This window comes from Onychomys torridus, chromosome 21 (assembly GCF_903995425.1).
Source record: "Onychomys torridus chromosome 21, mOncTor1.1, whole genome shotgun sequence".
In the NCBI taxonomy this organism is placed as follows: domain Eukaryota; kingdom Metazoa; phylum Chordata; class Mammalia; order Rodentia; family Cricetidae; genus Onychomys; species Onychomys torridus.
This window is the reverse complement of record NC_050463.1, coordinates 46,831,865-46,852,512: the sequence shown is the minus strand read 5'-3', so window position 1 is coordinate 46,852,512 and position 20,648 is coordinate 46,831,865. Positions and strand designations below refer to the sequence as shown.

At 46.3% G+C, this 20,648-nt stretch overlaps 1 protein-coding gene across 3 annotated transcripts in view; it reads right to left on the bottom strand.

Annotated features, from left to right (window-relative positions):
- The window catches only part of Nol10 (nucleolar protein 10), an 87,693-nt gene extending 68,277 nt beyond the window's left edge, over positions 1 to 19,416 (bottom strand). The window contains exons 1-10 of one of the 3 annotated variants that reach the window (XM_036171049.1): positions 19,252 to 19,309; positions 18,570 to 18,772; positions 17,141 to 17,186; positions 14,304 to 14,402; positions 11,000 to 11,077; positions 9,251 to 9,288; positions 7,537 to 7,673; positions 6,620 to 6,685; positions 5,184 to 5,244; positions 3,286 to 3,371 (exon numbers count right to left, since the gene is read on the bottom strand). In XM_036171049.1, coding sequence (XP_036026942.1) covers positions 3,286 to 3,371; positions 5,184 to 5,244; positions 6,620 to 6,685; positions 7,537 to 7,673; positions 9,251 to 9,288; positions 11,000 to 11,077; positions 14,304 to 14,364 — 527 coding nt within the window. In that variant the 5' untranslated portion in view covers positions 14,365 to 14,402; positions 17,141 to 17,186; positions 18,570 to 18,772; positions 19,252 to 19,309. Of the gene's footprint in view, positions 1 to 3,285; positions 3,372 to 5,183; positions 5,245 to 6,619; positions 6,686 to 7,536; positions 7,674 to 9,250; positions 9,289 to 10,999; positions 11,078 to 14,303; positions 14,403 to 17,140; positions 17,187 to 18,569; positions 18,773 to 19,251 lie in introns of all 3 variants that reach the window. The other 2 variants (XM_036171050.1, XM_036171048.1) reach the window with 2 other exon arrangements.
- Between the last annotated feature and the right edge of the window lie 1,232 nt (positions 19,417 to 20,648).

Below are 20,648 nucleotides of genomic sequence, written 5' to 3'. Positions count from 1 at the left end.
AGAACAAACAAATAAATAAATGTAATAAAACTGACAAGAAGAAGAGAAGAAGGATGAGCCCTGCTAGGGAGGAGGGTAGGCTGAGTCCCGGGAGACAGCGTCCCCTCGATAGGTCAGTAGGTGCTTACATTTATACTAGGTTTTCTGTAGGACAATTTCTGTAGGACAACTGAGCATGTATCCAAGCCCTTGGACACATGTATGTTATGACCTAGAGATTCGAATTCCAGATGTTCGGGAAATAATTACTCAACTGTAAACATTCTCAATGTTCTTGGAGGCTCTGGTTGGCTAAATTCTACTGCACGGCAGGTGGGCTATTGCTATTCTTTCTATTTCAGAAATGGCTTAGCAACCTTTGTTATGCTAAATATAACTATTTTCAAAATGATTGCTTTTAGCAAACATACACAAGTACAACAGCTGAGGATGCCTTACCTCTTAAGGACAAAAGAATTCAGTACAAAATATGAGTCAGCCCTCCCACCCCCAACCAGAGACAAGGCTTCTCTGTGCAACAGTCCTGGCTGCCCTGGGAGTCAGTTTGATTTTTAAAAAATATTTCCATGCCTTTAATCCCAGGACCGCAGAGGCATAGACAGGCGAATCTCCCAGTTCGAGGCCAGCCTGGTCTACACAGTGAGTTCCAGAACAGCCAGGGATACACAGGGAAACCGTCTTGAAAAGCCAAAAGAAAAAAGTACTCTCCTATTTCTAAAGACCAAAGTTAGATAACTTTTGCTTAGATTGTCTAGCATACATCTCCATAGTCACTGCATTTCTATTTGAATTTCTATACAGCCTTAAGATATACTTTGTGACCCCTACAGATCTGTTTGCTTTAAAAAGAAAAGTTGTGTGAACACACACAGGAGTGTACCTGGAGGTCACAGGACACCTCTGTGCAGTCAGTCCTCACCCACCTACGTGGGATCCAGAGACTGACTCAGGTCATCGGGCGCACACTTTGGGTGCCAGCATGTGAGGCCAGCCTGGTCTACAGGGCTCTAGGCCAGCCAGGGCTAGAGTACGACTATGTCTCACAAAAAACAAAACAGAAAGAAGGAAGGAAGGGAGGGAGGCAGGCAGGCAAAACAACCCCAGGATGTGATGCTTATGACAGTGAACAGAGCACACATCTCAACTGTAATCCAAAGACAACCAATGCCTAGAGGTGAGAGAAAATAAACCTCTCTACTTCCTTCAGAATCTTTCTTTATTTATTTATTTTTGGTTTTTGGAGACAGGGCTTCTCTATGTAGCTTTGGAGCCTGTCCTGGAACTCATTCTGTAGCCCAGGCTGGCCTCGAACTCACAGAGATCCGCCTGCCTCTGCCTCCCGAGTGCTGGGATTAAAGACATGTGCCACCACCACTGCCCGGCCAGAATCTTTAACATATCTGCTTTTCTTACTTTCTACATACACTCATTTTCCTGACTCTTTAAACACTGGTGGGTTAAAACAGGGGTACTAAAGAACTGGATCAGAGGGAAAAGCACGGACTGCTCTGAAGAGGACTAGAATTTGGTTCCAGCACCCACACTGACTGGGCGGCTCACAACTGCCTGCAACTCAAGCTCAAGCTCTGGAGGGTGCAGTGATCTCCTCTGGCCTCTTCAGCGCACACACACACACACACACACACACACACACACACACACACTCGCGAGCGCACCTAATCTTCAACAACAAACCTTATTATGCATTTTTTGCATTAGTTTATTCTATGTGGGAGTGAACTTCCTGGCTTAAAATTGCTTAATATTCTCTACACCATGTCATGGTTAATGAAGTTGATGAGCACTTAACTGTTTCTATTGTCATTTATATGTAATAGTTTAAAACAAACACACAAATCAATGCATTTCTTAACACACGGAGTAACATTTGTGTATCTATTTCTGCTCTTCCATTTTCTACTGGACTGCTTGTTACTGCGGTACTGAGACCTGAACCTCAGCCCTGCACACTCCACAGGCGCTCTCCCCCTGAGAACTGAACCTCAGCCCTGCACACTCCACAGGCGCTCTCCCCCTGAGACCTGAACCTCAGCCCTGCACACTCCACAGGCGCTCTCCCCCTGAGAACTGAACCTCAGCCCTGCACACTCCACAGGCGCTCTCCCTGAGACCTGAACCTCAGCCCTGCACACTCCACAGGCGCTCTCCCCCTGAGACCTGAACCTCAGCCCTGCACACTCCACAGGCGCTCTCCCCCTGAGACCTGAACCTCAGCCCTGCACACTCCACAGGAGCTCTCCCCCTGAGAACTGAACCTCAGCCCTGCACACTCCACAGGCGCTCTCCCTGAGAACTGAACCTCAGCCCTGCACACTCCACAGGCGCTCTCCCCCTGAGAACTGAACCTCAGCCCTGCACACTCCACAGGCGCTCTCCCCCTGAGAACTGAACCTCAGCCCTGCACACTCCACAGGTGCTCTCCCACTGAGCTGCATCAGCCAAAGATGCTCCATATAAACAGTTTTCCAAGGAATCAGGAATTCCCCCCCTAAAGGTGGGAACATTTTGCCATAATTTAAGGGTGCTTACTGTCACCACAGCCTGTGACCACCAGACACTTCACCACCACCACCACCACCACCCCACGGCATGTCAACCAACAGAGGGTGTCAATTCTCTCTGCAGTACGGGGGAAGTGGGGGGCAGAGGACGGGGGCGGGGGGGGGGGCAGAGGACGGTGAATTCAGGAGTCCAGAGGAAGGCTTTTCTGAACTGATTCAGCAGGTAAGCCCAGGGCACAGCTCTGCCTGAGGGGGACCTGCCTTCATATCCCACAGCAAACACCTGGGCAGGGAGGGGTGCCAGCCCACACCGGTGAGTTTGGGGACACACAAAGATGCTTGCCTCTTCATTCAATCCACTCACTGTGTTACGAGGGTTTCTCTCTCCTAGTATGTACCACTCTCTCAATGTTTCAAGTGCAGGGATTAGACCAACAAGAAGAAAAAACCATCATGACTTGCCTCCCTCCACAGAGCATTCAAAGCACACTTTTCAGCCCGCTAACAGAAGTAATGGGTCCCACTGATCAGTGATCCTGCAGAACTGCAACACCAGTTCTCACGGCAGACTTGACAAATCCCACAGCAGCTAAAGGAGCGAGCCGTGCGCTCTGGGCAGTGCTGGAGGGAGGCCGTCTCCCTGGCTTGCCCCCAGCTGCACAGGAAAGAACTGTTACCCCATGGCAGACACCAGTCTCAGGTAGGAGCCGGAAAGACTTCCATCCGCCAGCAGTTGACGCCACGCTGTCACGCTGCTACTTACTCTGAGTCGGCTGTGACACTATTTAACGCACAGTCCAGCATGCCGACTCTCTTTCTCACTCTTGGGTCCCAGCATTCCACTCGACCCTGAACAAAGGAAAGTCCAATTTTAAGTACAAGCTGCTACTAGAAAAAATAAGATTTATTACCGCTAATTTCATGAAGAATCACAGCTTAGCTTTGAACCTATAATCCCGGCACTGACATGTTTCACCGCAAGGTGATTTACTTTCACAGTTAAGGACACTAGTGATGAAACAGTTCCAACTATGCACATGAACCCTGGATTGGCATCTACGGAAAGGAGGGGCAATAAAGACATTTGTTTTATATAAATCCATGTTAAACTTCTTAGTAATACTGAAGGTACTGAGTTTATGAGAAAGGTCTTTACAGTTTTGTCTGTCAGTTTGTTTGAATGAGGACCTCATGCTGTTGTCAGGCTAGCCTCCACTTCCTGGGCTCAAGTGATCTTCCTGTGTCAGCCTCCTGAGTAGCTAAGACTATAGGACAGGTATTTGCTTTAATCTGTATTACTTTTTACCTTTTTTTCTTTTGGCTTTGAGATGAGGATTTCCATAGTCAAGATTAGCCTGGTGTACTCGCTGTGTAGCCAAGGCTGGCCTTCAACTTCTGACTCTCCAACAACGTCCAGCAAATGCTGGGGGTATGATCTACCATTCTCAGCTTTAGTCATTTTAAAAAAATAATTGTATTTTATGTGCACTGGTACTTTGCCTACATGTATGTGAGGGTGCTGGAATCCCTGGAACTGGAGTTATAGACAGTTGTGAACCACCATTTGGGTGCTGGGGAATGAACCTGGATCCCCTGGAAGAGCAGCCAGTGCTCGTAACCTCTGAGCCACCTCTCCAACCCATTGAATCCTTATTTTTAAGAATTATACTTTAAACATTTAGGCATGAAATGCCAAAATGCCATAATATCCATGGCTTACTTTCAAATGGCCCAGAAAATATTTTTTAAATAAATCAACATTTTTATTTAAAAAAGGGGGGGGGGGTGTATAGAATGCAATCACTGAACTATGTTTTCAATATTTCTTTTCTCATTTTTTCTTTAAGTTTTGTTTTTCAAGATAAGGTTGCTCTGAGTAGCCCTGGCTGGCTGACCAGGCTGGCCTCGAACTCAGAGAAATCCACCTGCCTCTGCCTCCTGAGTGCTGGGATTATAAAGGTGTATGGCACCCCGTCCAGCTGTTTTCAACATTTCTAAAGGTGTAAATTTTTCATAAATTAAATGCTGAGGCTTGATTAATTAATTGGCTCGATTACTTGATTGGCTCACTGATTTAGGCACTGCTAGGGACCAAACCTACACCTCCCAATGCTAGGCAGGTCTCTGTTTTTAGTTACACACATATGTATGTCTGTGTCTAGGTATGAGCCTGTGGGTGCACATGCCCAAAGAGGCCAGAAGATGGTGGCACATTCCCACAGAGTGTGAGGCACAGGCAGCTGCGGGCTGCCTACCCGGAAGGTGGAGAACAAATCTGAGTCATCTACAAGAGCAAGACTCACTTGTGACTGCTGAGCCGTCACTCCAGCTCCCAGAAAGTGAAGACAGAACTGCAGGCCTGGCAAATGGCTCAGGGGTAAGGAACTCATTCTGAGACTGGCGACCTGAGTTCAACCCCCAAGGCTCATAGGGAAGAAGGAAATCACCTCCAACAAGTTGCCTTCTTATCTTTACACAGCATTGTAGCAAGCATGCACATGTTCACACACACACACACACACACACACACACACACACACACACAAAAACACACACACACACAAATAAATAAATAATGTACAAATAAGTTTTAAAAAAAAAACAAATGGACCTGCAAACAAATGAAAACACACTGACAAAATGAAGTGAACACGGGCTAACCTCTATCGTTCCCGTGGCGAACAAGCCATGCACCGCATTTATGTCGCAAACATTGTTCTCCCTAAGACAGAAAAGCAAACACAGGACGGAAGAGTTAGGGAGTATCTAGGTCAGGGAAGAGGTACCCACAAACCTTCTAAGTCTGTAGCCCACCCAAATGCCGTGGACAGAAACATGAAGGCTCTCATCCACATGGAATGCATCGAGGCATGGGTGAGCTAAGGGCCTGGCTCACAGTCACCAGAGCCCCCGCTACCCAGGGTGACACCTACCTGCTGGATACCAGACAGGAGAGGCCCTCCCTCTGAAACACTATCCCACCATGGGAAGAAAGGCCCTTCTATTTCCCCAAGGCAATGCCACATTCTTAAGAACACAGGTCATCACTATGGCAATCTCAAGACCTGGAGTACAAACAAAGCCTCATTTTCTTACTTACTGAAGTGAATTTTGACCTACCTCAATGGGTTATTGTGAGGATTAAATTAAAGAACAAAATGTTCAACCGTGTCCAAGTATAAAGGATGCGTAATAAATAACAGGTTATAAATAAGAAATCAAGCAGCTGATTTTTTTATTATGCAATCCTGCATTATGAAGTTACATTTTTTTTTTTAATTAAAAGTATTTTAAACCAATGCAGAACAAAACCATCTTGCCAGCTTGGAAGTTTTACCTCTCCATGTTCTCCTCTCAGAATTCTCTCACAGAAACAAGGCAAAGTTAGTTTTGTAAGTACAGATGGAGACCAGCTTCCAAGTCTGCCTAACTGCGGGGCCCTGGGCAGTCCACCTATCCCAGTGAGGCAGGAGGTTCCTGGGTAGGCCACCTGTCCCAGTGCATGGAGACGGAATAGGCCCTGCCAGAACCAGCTGTCACTGGAGGCTGAATTCAAAAAAGAAAAATACCACAAAACAAAGCATGGGTGAAAACTTAATACTACAAGTAAAATAATAAACTGTATTTTAAAAAGTCAGTCAGAATTTTTATTGTTGTTATATTAAGACAGGGCTTCTCTATATAGCCCTGGCTAGCCTGAAACTTGCTATGTAGACCAGGCTGGCCTTGAACTGAGAGATCCACCCAATTCCGCCTCCTGAGTGCTGGGATTAAATTACGAATCTTTTTGCATGAGAACTTCAACTTCTAAGGAATCGTCTGGTCTTCTCAGCAAATCTTTTTGTTAAACAACAACAACAAAAACCCTGACTCCTTCACTGATTTATCTGCTCAGCAGCAAACCTAGGGCCTGGTGTAGACCGCATACACAGATGGACTGGTGGCATCAGGAACAGAGAAGAAAGTGAATGTAGTCAGAACTGCAGCTCAGAACACAGTTAATGACACTGTGAGTGTAACTGGGTCATCTGATGGCATGAGCCTCTGGCGCCATCTCCTGGACAAAGTCAGTGTAGCAGTAGGGATGAGGTACTCACGCAGCGTCCGTTTGCAGAGGGTTCAGGTACCGTCCTTGTTCTAAGTTTAATCTATACACTTCAGAGCTGCAAGTAACAGAGAATCTGGTGAACTACACATTTTCCTGTGAGTAAATACAAACTTCAGAAGCCCATGCAAAGGTGTCACCCGTGAGCCATCACTTCTCTCTGAAAAGCTGATAAAAAAAAACTTATTCTAAACAGATTCACTTTGTTTAAGAATTTGCCAAGTCTTGGTAGTTAAGAGCTGAGACGTGCAGGAACCCAAGTTCAGTTCCCAGCACCTCCCACGCTGTTCACAACCATCTGTCAGTCCAGTTCCAGGGGCTCTTCCTCCACAGCTCAGCACCGGGGTTACTGCCCTGCCCTGCCCTGCCCTGCCTGCCTGGTTTTTGTACCCACTTGTGACCTGCACTCAGCTCCCCATGCTCACACAGAAAGAACTTTACTCACGGGCCCACGTCCCCAGCCCCCTAAATAGTTTTCAGCCCGAGTCCACAACTATATATGACATTCAAGACAAAATACAGAAAAGCTTAGAGCAGGAACTATAAAGTCAGGAGGTCAAAAGAAAAAAATGAACAGCAGGGCCTTGCAAACCGCAGCAACGGGGCTACCCTGTGAGGCTTGTGTGGGTTCTGGCTTAAACACTCGACACATGCATATTTAAAGTTAGGTCTTTAAGAAGGATCTTAGTAAAACAGCAGGTGCTAAAGCCTTACAGTGATACCACCTACTAAAGGCTAGGCATCAACACGTAGACTACTGGGTTTCTTTTTCTAAGACTAATTCCCTTTCACAGTACCACACATCACTTTCTCTACTAAGGACACTTAAGTAAATAAAGGCTACAGACAATCTGAGTGAAGCTAGCTGTGGGGGAGGTGGAAAGGAGAAAAGTACTGACTGACTGATACCTTGCACCAACGAAGTACAAGTCGCAGGACGGGTAGTGGTAAGAGAAGTCTCTGCCGAACTTAGGGATTCTGGTTTTGTAGTAAAAACCTGATTGTGAATGAAATTCAATGTATCTGTCGTTATGCAAGAAGACGATCTGAAAGAAAACAACGTCGGTTTGCTTAACGTTCAGCCTCATTAAAACTACCGAGCAAGAAACACTCTCATCTCCCCGCCTGCTCATGCTCTGTACACACACACAGACCTGTGTGCACACTCACAGTTAGCACAGTACAGAGCATGTCTGAGAAGTTTGCTCGGTGTTTAAACGCACATCTATCAATAATAGAGAAAATAAGTTATAAAATTGCCATAATCAAAGCCAGGATAAACGGCTACTGCAGCTGAAAGGTAATCTGTCCCTCATAGTGGGAGGAACTGAGCCAGAGGGGAAAGCCATGAAATTCAACTACAAATTCAACTCTTCCAAGATGACATTTGACATAAAAAAGTTACTGTGTGATCTGTTGAATTGGTTTTAACTGGTGAATAACTAAAGGGCACCATGGCACTTTATATCATTTCCATTTTAAGTTAAGTAAGAGCTTCCCCGACAATTTATAAGTACTGAACTGACATAAAAATTGAAAGAATCGAGGGGCGGTGGTGGCGCATGCCTTTAATCCCAGCACTGGGGAGGCGGAGGCAGGCAGATCTCTGTGAGTTCAAGGCCAGCCTGGTCTACAGAGCAAGATCCAGGACAGGCACTAAAACTACACAGAGAAACCCTGTCTTGGAAAAAGGACCAGAAGATGGAGAGATGGCAACAGGAAAAGGAGAGAAGTCTATCTGACTGCACTCAGGACTGTACCAGAGCACACTACCAGCTCTGGCTGAGTTATGAGAACTGAAAAACCCAATGGCTTCCTTCTCTTGTATAAATGAGGAGATGGAGGCAAGCTGGCCAACACGCCGAGGCTAACATCGATTATCAGACCACAGACTGAGACCATTAGACGCCGGACAAAGGGCAACTGTTACCAGTTCCTTAGAAAAAAGGCGAAGCCCGGTGATGCAGAGAACCAACTACATTAGCTGACCAAAGGCTCTCCCCCAATGTTGTTTTTAAAGATTTATTTACTTATCATGTATACAGAAGAGGGCACCAGATCTCATTACAGAGGGTTGTGAGCCACCATGTGGTTGCTGGGAATTGAACTCAGGACCTCTGGAAGAGCAGTCGGTGCTCTTAACCTCTGAGCCACCTCTCCAGCCCCTCCCAATGTTGGTGGGTTTTTTTTTTTTTTTTCCCAGAGCTGAGGACCGAACCCAGGGCCTTGCACTTGCTAGGCAAGCACTCTACCATTGAGCTAAATCCCCAACCCTCCAATGTTGTTTTAAAAGATACTACACATCATACAAGCACCTGGCCAAAAATCAATATAAAATGATAAACTATCTATTACTACACAGTGATTTTTAATTCAACACTGGGACTATAACAGAAATATTTGTTAGAAAAGTAAGTTCCAGGGCTGGAGTGACGGCTCAGCAGTTAAGAGCACTTGCTGCTCTTGCAGAGGTCCTGAGTTCAGATCCCAGCACTCACGCAGCAGCTCACAACCACCTGGAGATCTGGTGCCCTCTCTGGCATCCAAGGGCAACTGCACACACATGGTGCACATTCACACAGACAGACACACAGACATATAAAGAAGGATAGAAAATAAATACCTTTGAATAGTCATCAGATAAAATCTCAAAGGTGACAACTGAAAAATAACAGAAAAAAGAAATCACAATTATCAACTGGTGTTCTAACAAAAACACAAGCTTCTTGCAAAGATTCTAACTATGAATAACTTTACACAAATGCTGTGCTTATCTTACCTCTACATTAAAAGAAGAAAATTCTCACTAGATTTTTTATAGACCTATAAAAAAAATCTACAAATTTTTTTCCTATGATTCCTAAAAAATTTTGCCACTGCTTTGCTGAGACGTTCTAAATAGTTTTTAAGACTTTCAATTATAAATGAAAGAGCATCCTTTAGAACACTGTTTTAAAAAAGAATACCAGGGGTTGGGGATTTAGCTCAGTGGTAGAGTGCTTGCCTAACAAGCACAAGGCGCTGGGTTCGGTCCTCAGCTCCAGATTTAAAAAAAAAAAAAAAAAGAATACCAGACTGGGAAGTCATATGCTGGTTCATGCCTTGGGAGGCAGAAGAAGGAGGATCTCTGTGAGTTTGAGGCCAGCCTGGTCTACATAAAGAGTTCCCAATCAGCCATGGCTGCAGGGGGAAAACATGTCTCAAACAAAAAGAAAAAGAGGCAACAGTAGCTTTTTTGCCTATACAAAGTTTACCTCCAAACAAAAATAAAGTTATGAATGGCACACAAAGTTCCTACTGTTCTCCAGAAGCAAACGGTGGGACTGGGATGATCTGCTGGTAATTCTACACAACACTGCATCCGTTAGTGTGGTGGACTAGATGACCTGGTAATCTACACAACACTGCATCCATTAGTGTGGTGGACTAGACGATCTGGTAATCTACACAATACTGCATCCGTTAGTGTGGTGGACTAGATGATCTGGTAATCTACACAACACTGTATTCCATTAGTGTGGTGGACTAGATGATCTGGTAATCTACACACTGTACCCATTAGTGTGGTGGACTAGATGATCTGGTAATCTACACAACACTGTATTCCATTAGTGTGGTAGACTAGATGATCTGGTAATTACAGAATTCTGTAATGACCCTTGTGACCTTTACAGGGTGCAATGTCCCCTGGAGAGAGTACGGGTGGAGCCTGTGAGTTACCGAGACACCCCTCCCAGGGATTATGCTATGCAGTATGACAACGGGAAATGTCTGTCTAATCAGATGACTCTCTTAACAGAAGAGGTCTCAGGACAGGGCTCCCTGATTAAGAGGACTTGTTGCTCTTCCAAAGAAGCCAGATCCAAGTCCCAGCACCCACATACAGCTCTCAGCCATCTATAACTCCAGTCCCAGGAGATCAGATGGCCTCCTATGGTATCAGGCACATGCATGGTGCACAGATAAATATACCCATACATGTAAGATAAAATAATGAGGACTAAAAAGGAAGATCTAAAAGATGTCTCCAGCTGGGGCAGAGCACTGGCAGCCTCTAAACCAAATGGAGCCCGGCTGAGAACCAGCAAGGAGACCCCACCAACCAGTTCCATAGCAACAACAAACTGAGTGAGTCAGTCTGGAAGCACACTTTTGAAGAGCTTAAAGAGCCCACCTGGCCAACCCACTGAGGGTAGCCCTGTGCAGAGCCGAGGGCCCAGCCATTGTGGGTTACAGCCTGGTAAGTGCAGCATCATAGTTAACTACTTCATCTTCAGCAACCAAAACCTATTACACACCCACTCCCCTTTCAAAAAGCAGCGTGACAGACAAATATAAAAAGCTATCTATGAGTTCACAGTTAGCCTCTTACCTTCTGAATCCAAGCACCTTTCAAACTTCAAGGATAACTGATAGGTATCATAACACCGAACCCGAGGTTTATAAGTTCCTATAAAAAAATAAATAAATTAACGTGATGCAAAACCTAAGGATACACTTTTCATAGTCACACCCACAGAACTGCTGAGTGTCTTTTGTGTCCTGAGGTAAGATAGCTCTCACAAATCAAAGAAAGGGCTTCAACAGCAGCCCCACACAAGCATCCCGAAGGGAACAACAAGCCATAGAGAACAAAGACTCACAATGCCCCAGTAAAAGTAGACAGGAACAATCTAACACCTGCCATGAGATCATCACACAAGATGAAAAAGGTGCCTAATATTTATTTGTGCCGCTGACAGTTAGATCGCTCATAAACAAACTGGTAGAGCCTGCCTGATAATCTCCAGTACCTGTAAGGTACGGGATGGAAAATCACTTTGAAACTGTACTTCAACTTACACAAATTGTGAGCTACAGAAGGCTGGCCACAAGCGTACCAGCGGTGGGAATACGTCCCCTGCGACTCTGTCACACATGGCCAGAGAGTAAAACAAATGAGTTCCACTGACAGATCAATGCTTAAACCCACCCAGGAAGCACATGAAGCACACAGAGATGAGTGGAGCTACAGCGCCAATAACAGGCTCCCAAAGTGTGCTGAACAGCTTGGTTCTCTCCTTCCATCACGTGGGTTCCGGGATCGAACTCAGGCTGTGAGACTTGGCAGCAAGCACCTTTACCTACTGAGCCACCTCAGCAGCCCCTAAGACGATCTACAAAAAGTGAGTTCAGAGAGCAGAGGTGAGGACTGTAACATACTGCATATGCTGCGGCACAGTAATGGTGGGGAGAAGAAGTAGCGACACCAACCATCTCTAACGTACAACGCAGGGATGCTCACATCTTATGTCACAGTCCTCTACACTGTCTGCATTCCATACAAATGCACCATGCTTGCAATGAGGAAAAACAAAGATCAATGTTTAAAAGCAAAATATGACATTATGGGGGGGGGGGGGGACCTGTTTTCTAGCATGAATCAAAACCTGGATTTCATTTAAAAAAGGAAACTCTAAAAACCAAAAAATATACCTAACATGGGGATGCACGCTTATTACCCCAGCAGTTAGGAGGTTGAGGCAGACGGCACATGAGCTCTAGGCCAGAGAAGATATCCTGTCTCCCAAAGAACGGCGACCCCTCCCACAGAAGCAAAGCATGCAAATGTTGAGCCCACTGTTGGACGATGACCATGTGTGATGGGCCTTAGGAAAAACTATTAACACGCACAGGGCCTTTGCTCCTGCTGGGTTTGCGCTTGTTCTTCCTGTGTATTTCTGCACTTCTACAGGGTTCACTTGCATTATCTGTTTTTTTTTTTGTTTTTTTTGTTTTTTTTTTGGGGGGGGGGACAGGGTTTCTCTGTAGCTTTGGAGCCTGTCCTGGACTAGCTCTGTAGACCAGGCTGGCCTCAAACTCACAGAGATCCCCCTGCCCCTGCCTCCCGAGCGCTGGGATTACAGGTGTGCGCCACCACCGCCCAGCATTCACTCACATTATCTTGATTCTCAGGACAAAGAAACGTGGCAAACATACACTTGTATAAAGTCAGCCCCTCTGCCTCCGCTGTCAGCCCTATACACCAGGGAAGTCTGACAAGGACACTGAGGACAGACTTGCAGCTGGAGACGTCAGTCGCTAGAGCACTTGCACGCACTCACAAAGCACTGGGTTTGATCCCCAGCACTGACGGGAAGGGAAGGAGCAGGTTGGAATCGGGCCCTGATTCTGAACTGAAGGCTGCTTCGCTCTGTGACAGGTCCACAGTCCACACATCCTCTGGACTGACTTCCTTGGCTAGCCCATTTCCCCAACTAGACCACAGCATCTCCAAGGACAAATTTTATCCACCTTGTTTCAGTCACAAGTCCAAGGACAGGGACAAAGCTGAGGATGAAAGGCCAGGCTCTACTGAAGTGAACACACAGCGAGTGGCTCCCTGAGTCAACTCTCCATGAGTTCCAGGGAAAGGGCCAGGGGGGAGGCACCAAGGACTCCGTACCCAACCGCACTGTCACAGCTACCAGCTGTGTACAGAGCTATTTATGAAAAGCAATTAAAATCCAACCTTCCCTTCTGAGACTCACTATCAATGCTCACATACCCTTGATGAAGACAGTCTTTTTAGGATAAACAAAAAACCCAAGGGTCCTAAGTAAGAAAGCAATTAATCTTGTCAGGAGTAGAGAATGATTCCATAAAAGAAAGTGTAACTTAACATTAAACCTCTCTGAACCAGACGGTGGTGGTGCACACCTTTAATCCCAGCACTTAGGAGGCAGCAGCAAGTAGTTCTCTGTGAGTTTGAGGCCAGCCTGGTCTATCCAGCCAGAGCTACATAGTGGGAATCTGTCAAAAAACAAACCCAAACCCCTCTCTCTCACTAAATCTACACCCCAGAGCACTGGGCACCATCTTTTAGTGTCTCTAGATCCAAAAGACCAAGACCTAAATTAAAGGTCTATCCCTCAATAACTCTGTCCAAACAGCTCCGATCTTCTCAACTCTCCTGACTAGTTTCTCAAAAAAACAAAAAAAAAACAAACAAACAAACAAAAAAACCCTCACAGTTAAGAGACTGGCTGCTCTTCCAAAGGACCACGGTTTGGTTCTCAGCCCTCACATGATGCCTCACTACTATGCATAACTCCAGTTCTGGGATCCAAAGCCCTCTTTTGGCTTTCAGGGCAGAAGGTATACACATTTACATACATATAGGCAAAACACTCATACGCAAAAACCAAAAATAATAAATTGAGAAAACCCAGAGGCTTAGAGATGTGGCTAGTGCGGGTGCTGAGACAGCCATTAGCACAGCACTCCAGGCCTGGCTGGTGTGTACAAAACCATTGAAATGGAGCAAAGCCTGGTGTGAGGGTACATGCCTGTGTCTCAGCACCCGGAAGTGGAGGTGAGGCGGAAGACTGTGAGTCTGAGGCCAGACTAGGATATATAGGGAGCCCCAAAATCAAAAACTAAAACATAAAAATAAAAAAGCTTCATCTGAGACCTACTCTGAAAACTCATTTAAAAAATATATATGTATTGACAGATAAACACAGTAAACTATTCATGGCAGAATCTAGGTCACAGATAAACAGATGCTCATTTAAGCATTTCTTTGTATCTGAAAATGTTTATAATGAAACATTGGGGTACACAAGAGTAACCCTTCCTCCTAGAGCACTTCCTGTTATGGAGCACATGCAAACTGTACGCACAAAGATGCTTACCTGTTGCTAAAATGTACTGCCCATCTTTTGACACCTTGATAGTGGTACACACAGTAGGCATTTCAAAATCCTGAATAAGTTCAATTCTCCTACGGACATCTACAAAGAGAGAAGGGGAAAAGCTAGTTCAGCATGGGCATCGGGGAGGACAGAGCATGCCAGAGAGGCGCAGCTACCCAAGCAGCAGCAGCAGCAGAGAGAGAGGCGCAGCTACCCAAGCAGCAGCAGCAGAGAGAGAGGCGCAGCCACCCAAGCAGCAGCATTCACCCGAAGGCCCCCAGCCGTCAGAACGACCCCAACACAGCCCACCCAGCTTTTTTCTTAGCTCCTCCCTGTTAAGTTTGGATCTGAAGTGCTGCCCAAGGCCCAAGCTCGCCAAGGTCTGGTTCCTGGGTTCCTGGTTTAATTGGGAGGTGGTTACACTTTTGAGCCATGGACCCAGTGAGGTCTTAGTCGCTGGAGTCATGCCCTCAAAGGAGACGACAGGGCACTCGCTGGCTCCCTCTCCTCTCGTTTGCTGTTTAGTGAGCAGTGCCTTCCACCACGAGCTCCCACCACCATGTGCTGCTTCACCACAGGCCCCCAAACATCAAAACCAGCGGCACGTGGACAGAAAGCTCCAGACCTCTCCTTGTTCCGAGTTGTTGGCCTCAGGTACTCTGGGGTAATAACGGAAAGCTAGCATAGGATGGTTTGTTTTTGTTTTCACTTTTTAGAAAGAAAGGGCATCTTCTTTAACTGAAGAGAAAATGTCCACAGGAATCAGCACAGTTTTAAGACCCAGGTCAAGGAGGAACAGAGAAGACACTAAACCATCATTAATCACAGCTGCAACAAACATCAGAGTGTTTTTGCCTAAATATCTCTAAGCCTAAGGTTCCAAAATCTTAGGCTTACATAAGAATTAGCATAAAAAGTTGGGTGTAGAGTGGCGCATGCCTTTAATCCCAGCATTTGGGAGGCAGAGGCAAAGGCAGGCGATCTCTGAGTTGGAGGCCAGCCTGGTCTACAGATCGAGTTCCAGGACAGCCAAGGCTGTTAAAGAAATTAGCCTAGAGCTGGTGCTGATGCTTGCCTGTTAGCTCCTGCCCTCTCTGGTCGAGGGCCCAGACTATAGAAAGAGCTAGCACAGGGGCTGGAGAGATGGCTCAGAGGTTAAGAGCACTGAATGCTCTTCCAGAGGTCCTGAGTTCAATTCCCAGCACCCACATGGTGGCTCACAACCATCTATAATAAGATCTGGTGCTCTCTTCTGTATTCATAATCAGTAAATAAATTAAAGAAAAAAAAAAAGAGCTAGCACAGCCTCTGTGGACCACAGCACTAAACCTACTCTCACAAAAAACAACCAACCACTTTTTCTACTGGGGAAGAATTCTGACCAGTTGCCATATAAGGATGACTACTGGGAAGACTGCTTATCTATGACGTGCTTATGCTTTGTTTACAAAGCCCAGATATTAAGATTAGAGAAGGCCTGAGTGGCTCAGTGGTAGATAGCATGCTTAGCATGTGTGAGGTCCTGGGTTCCACAAAGAACAAAAAAAAAATCAAAGTGAAACCACTTGAATTGTTAGATACCCATTAGTCCTGAGCAGGTCAGAAAACAGTTTCTTCCCATTAATAATCTGAATCCATTTTGTTACACATGAGCACACTGGAAGGTAGCAGAGAGGGGTATGGGGGGAGAAGGGGGTAAGGGGGGGACCAGATAAAACCCGAATCTGTAGGCTCTGAACGGCGTTTGTTTCCTTCTAAGTTAAAAATCTCACTTTCTACCTGACTTTAGTACTATACAAGTCTATTTTTCCAAGAAGCTTGCCAAAAGACCTCAATCTCACAGCCAGAAACCTCCCAGTGCTCAATTTTTAGAGATTCAGTTAAATGAAATCTACAGGAAGATAAGTTTCCTCTCATCTACGGCACCTCAACTGGAAAACATTTAATGGAAATAAATTTATCAAGGTCAGTTAAGTAACCAATCTCATTGTTTACATTTAGATATTTTATTCATGAAGTTCTTTTGTTCATTTAAAAAAAAAAAAGTTAATTGCTGGGCCGTGGTGGCAAACGACTTTAATCCCAGTACTCGGGAGGCAGACGAATCTCCGTGAGTTCAAGGCCAGCCTAGTCTACAGAGTGAGTTCCAGGACAGGCTCCAAAGCTACACAGAGAAACCCTGTCTTGAGAAACCAAAGTTTATCATCTCTCTGTTGCACAACTGAGAGAGTCAACTAACATAAAGGTTCTGACACACTAGGAAGGACTCAGTTAGGGGACTGTTGGGAAAGGCAGTCCTCCTTGGGCCCCTCGGGTTCCTGAGCATCTTGTTTAGTGTGGCAGTCCTGCAAACATCTAACCACTTTCACCTGAGCCTGTCTCAGGGTTACTGGCAGCTGAGAACTTTGACAGAGAAGGTCACAGAAGGCCAGGCCTGTTTACTGCCTGCTAGCACACAGTGGGCTTCCCGCCTGGGCTCCTCCCTGAAACCCAGGCCCACTGTGTGCATGCCTCCTCCAAGCCATGCTGAAGCCCTCCCAAGGGACTCAAGGGGCAAGTGGGACAAACACTTCGGGCCATCTCTGCTGTGTCATGGGCACCAAAGGCTGTGACTCTGACCCAGGAGCCTGGATGCCATCCGTGAAACCGGGAGAGGCTAACTCGTTAGCTTGAAAGGGGGGTCAGACTGAGGTCCACCGCATCAGCAAGACAATCACAAAGAAGGAAGGGTGCAAAGCTGAGCTACCATACCCTGCACTGGAAGGCCAGACAGCTGGAGCTGGGCCGCAGACACGTGGGCCGCAGACAGCTGGAGCAGGAGCACCAGGAATACTCACCGACATCCTTCTTCTGCAGGGCTCTTTTCTTCCTGTCAGAAAGCCACTGGGAGAAAACAGACAGCGCAATGTAAAACATGCCTGAATTGTTTTCATTTTAGAAAACTCAAGCTTACAGGAACAATAAAACAGACAGTGAGACTATTCTCTTTTTTTATTATTTTTTTTAAATTATGTACACAGAAGAGGGCACCAGATCTCATTACAGATGGTTGTGAGCCACCATGTGGGTGCTGGGAATTGAACTCAGGACCTCTGGAAGAGCAGTCAGTGCTCTTAACCTCTGAGCCATCTCCCCAGCCCCTTTTCTAGTTTTTTTTGAGACAGAGTTTCTCTGTGTAGCTTTGGAGCCTGTCCAGGAACTTACTCTGTAGACCAGGCTGACCCTGAACTCACAGAAATCCACCTGGCTCTGCCTCCTGCTCTGGGATTAAAGGCGTGTGCAACCACTGCCTGCCTCAGAAAGTGGGAGTATTCTATAATCTTAACTCCATGATAGCATATTTTCTGGATTTTTAAAAATACATTTATATACACTCAACAAAATTTTTTGGACAGCTGTTTACAAAGCATAAAAAAAGAATAAAACTAGTCCATCTAAGTTAAGAGATCACAGAAGCGATTTTAGTTTGGGTTTTAGTTTCTATATGGAGCAAGCGCCCCCCCCCCATGTATGCATGTACACGTTTCTGTGTGTTGAGACAGTCATAGTATGTAGCTCTGTACCCCAGCCTGAACACAAACTCACAGTCTTCCCGTCTCAGCCTCCCACACACTGGGATTATAAATGTGTCCCTTTGCCAACCAAAATATATTACTTGCAAAGAATAGAAGCAGATCTACGAATGGCCTAATAGCCAGCCCTGGATAAGAAGTGTTGTTTTTCACTGACACATTCACTGAAAGCAGATTTGGTTCTCCAGGCAACAGGGGACTGAACATCAATAAAGAAGCACTTGTCATTATATAAGCTCCCCAGAAAGCTTATGGCAATTCTTAAAGATTTAGTCTGGCATCACACTGGTAGATGTGATCCTGGTATCTAGTGGGTATGGGCCAGGGATGCTGCAAACCTGCAAACATCCTATAAAACATCACCAGCAACAAGGAACTGTCCAGCTCAAAATATCAATAGATTCAAAATTAAGAGCCCCAATGGAAAAAAAAAAAAATGCCACTTCTAAAAGGGCAAAACCAATGTACAATTCTTACTAGACGGCAGAATAATCTTTAGAAGTCCCTAAACACGCTAGGTGGTCGTGCACGCCTTTAATCACAGCACTCGGGAGGCAGATGCAGGCAGATTTGTGTGAGTTCGAGGCCAGCCTGGTCTATAAAGCGAATTCCAAGAGAGCTAGGACCATTAGAGAAACCCTGTCTTGAAAAATTAAAAAAAAAGAAAAAAAAAGTCTCTGACATGCAGGCTCACCTCTCACCTTAAGTATACACTGAGATATTGTGTACACCAGGATGGCACTTTGAAGAGACTGGGGATGGGCCAGAGTTTTCCTTCTCTGTCTGCAGTGAGTTGCTACTCTCTGTGACTATATTGCTGACTGTATTTCAGGCAATGAAGTTTCAATGAAAGGACGTGGGAATAGTTTGTAGACATCGGCATGTTTTCACATGAACCTAATACAAGCAGAACGAAAGTGCTGTCTTAAGGTTTCTATGCTGTGATAAAACACCATGACCGAAGCAATTTGAGGAAAGAATTTATTTCTGCTACAGTTCCACATCACGGTCCATCACTGAGGGAAGTCAGGGCAGAAACTCACACAGGGCAGGAACCTAGAGTCAGGAGCTGATGCAGAGGCCATGGAGGGGTTGTTCCTCGCCGCTTGCTCAGCCTGCTTTCTTACAGAACCCAGGACCACCAGCTCAGGGGTGTCACCACCCACAGTAGGCTGGGCCCTCCTCCATCAATCACTAATTAAGAAAATACCCTACAGCTGGATTTTACGGAGGCATTTTCTCAATTGGGATTCCTTCCTTTCGGATAACGCTGGCTTGTGTGGAGCTGACATAAAACCAGGGAGCAGCGAGCCATCGGTAAATTAAAGATCTATTAGGGCAATGAGAAGAGCGGCGACGAAGGGATGAGGACTCACCTCGGGGAGGGACTTGCCGCAGCTAAGGCTGTAAATCTTCACCTCGTTGAGGCTCGAGACCTGCATCGCGGCGCGGAGCAGCCGGGACCCGGAAAGCAGTCACAGATCGCGGGCCACTGGAGTACTCCGGCACCCGAATCCTAGGCGCACCGGTGCAGCGTGCGGGGACAGGCGCGGGCTGATGACGCACTTCCGCACGCCGGAAGTGCGCGCTCACTTGGACTCCCGGAGGGCTGAGGTGCTGGTGGAGAGCTCAGTCTGCCTGGAGAGACGTGCAAGTGGCTCTAGGGGCGGAAAAAAACAAAAAACAAACAAAAAAAAAAAAAAAACTAAAAGAAAAAGGAAAATGTACGGGAAAGCATGAGGCGAGGGAGTAGGTTTGAATCTGATAGCATGTGAGACAAGTATGGGACGGTAGTAACAGCACTTGCCATTGATGGGAAGTTCGTACATTGTATTGCTCCAACTTGATCAATAGATAGCTGAACAGGCTCTTAAGAGTTGGGGTCTGAACCAGTGAAATGGCTCAACAGGTAGCTGCCTCTGCACCAGGCCAGGTGACCTAAGATCGATCCCAGGACTCTTGTGGTGAAGGAGAGAGGTGAGTCCTGCAAGTTCTTCTCTGACCTCCAGACACGTGTTCACCCACACAAAATAAATAAAATACTAAGATTTTTTAACTTTAACTTGGAGCCTGCTTGGGGGAAGTAGGTCCCTGGGGGCATGCTTTTGGAGGCTCGATCTTCCTCTTTCTCTAATTTCTTTCTCTCTATCTCTGTCTTCCTGGCACCTTGAGGCACACATTCTCCTGAGCTACATGTTCCAGCCACATAATGGGACAGCCTCACCACAGTCCTAAAGCCCACGGAGCCTGCCAGCCATGGCCGACACCTCGGAGAGTATGAACCAGTTTCAGGTCACTTTCTTGGGTGTTTTGTCACACCACAGAAAGCCTCCTGGCAACCCTCCAAGACCCCTCCCCCGCATATGGTCACCTTGAGGGCTATGATTTCAACGTTTGAATTGGGGGAAGAGACAAACAGAACATGGCACTCCTTGCTGGGAGTGTAGTTCAGTGGTAGAGTGCTCCCCTGCAAGCTCAAGGCTATGGGTGTGACCCCCAGCGCACACACATAGAAAGAAGAGGAAAAAAGTCATCCTGACCCAGGGTCCTTCAGTGTTGGACACACCTCAGCCTTTGTTGTCCATACTGCTCAGCTCCACGGAGATGAGTTCTTGCTTCAGGCACATCCACTTGTCTCTGGCCAGAACAGCACAATCAAGAGTCAGCAATTGTGCCAGGCGGTGGTGGCGCACGCCTTTAATCCCAGCACTCGGGAGGCAGAGCCAGGCGGATCTCTGTGAGTTCGAGGCCAGCCTGGGCTACAGAGTGAGAT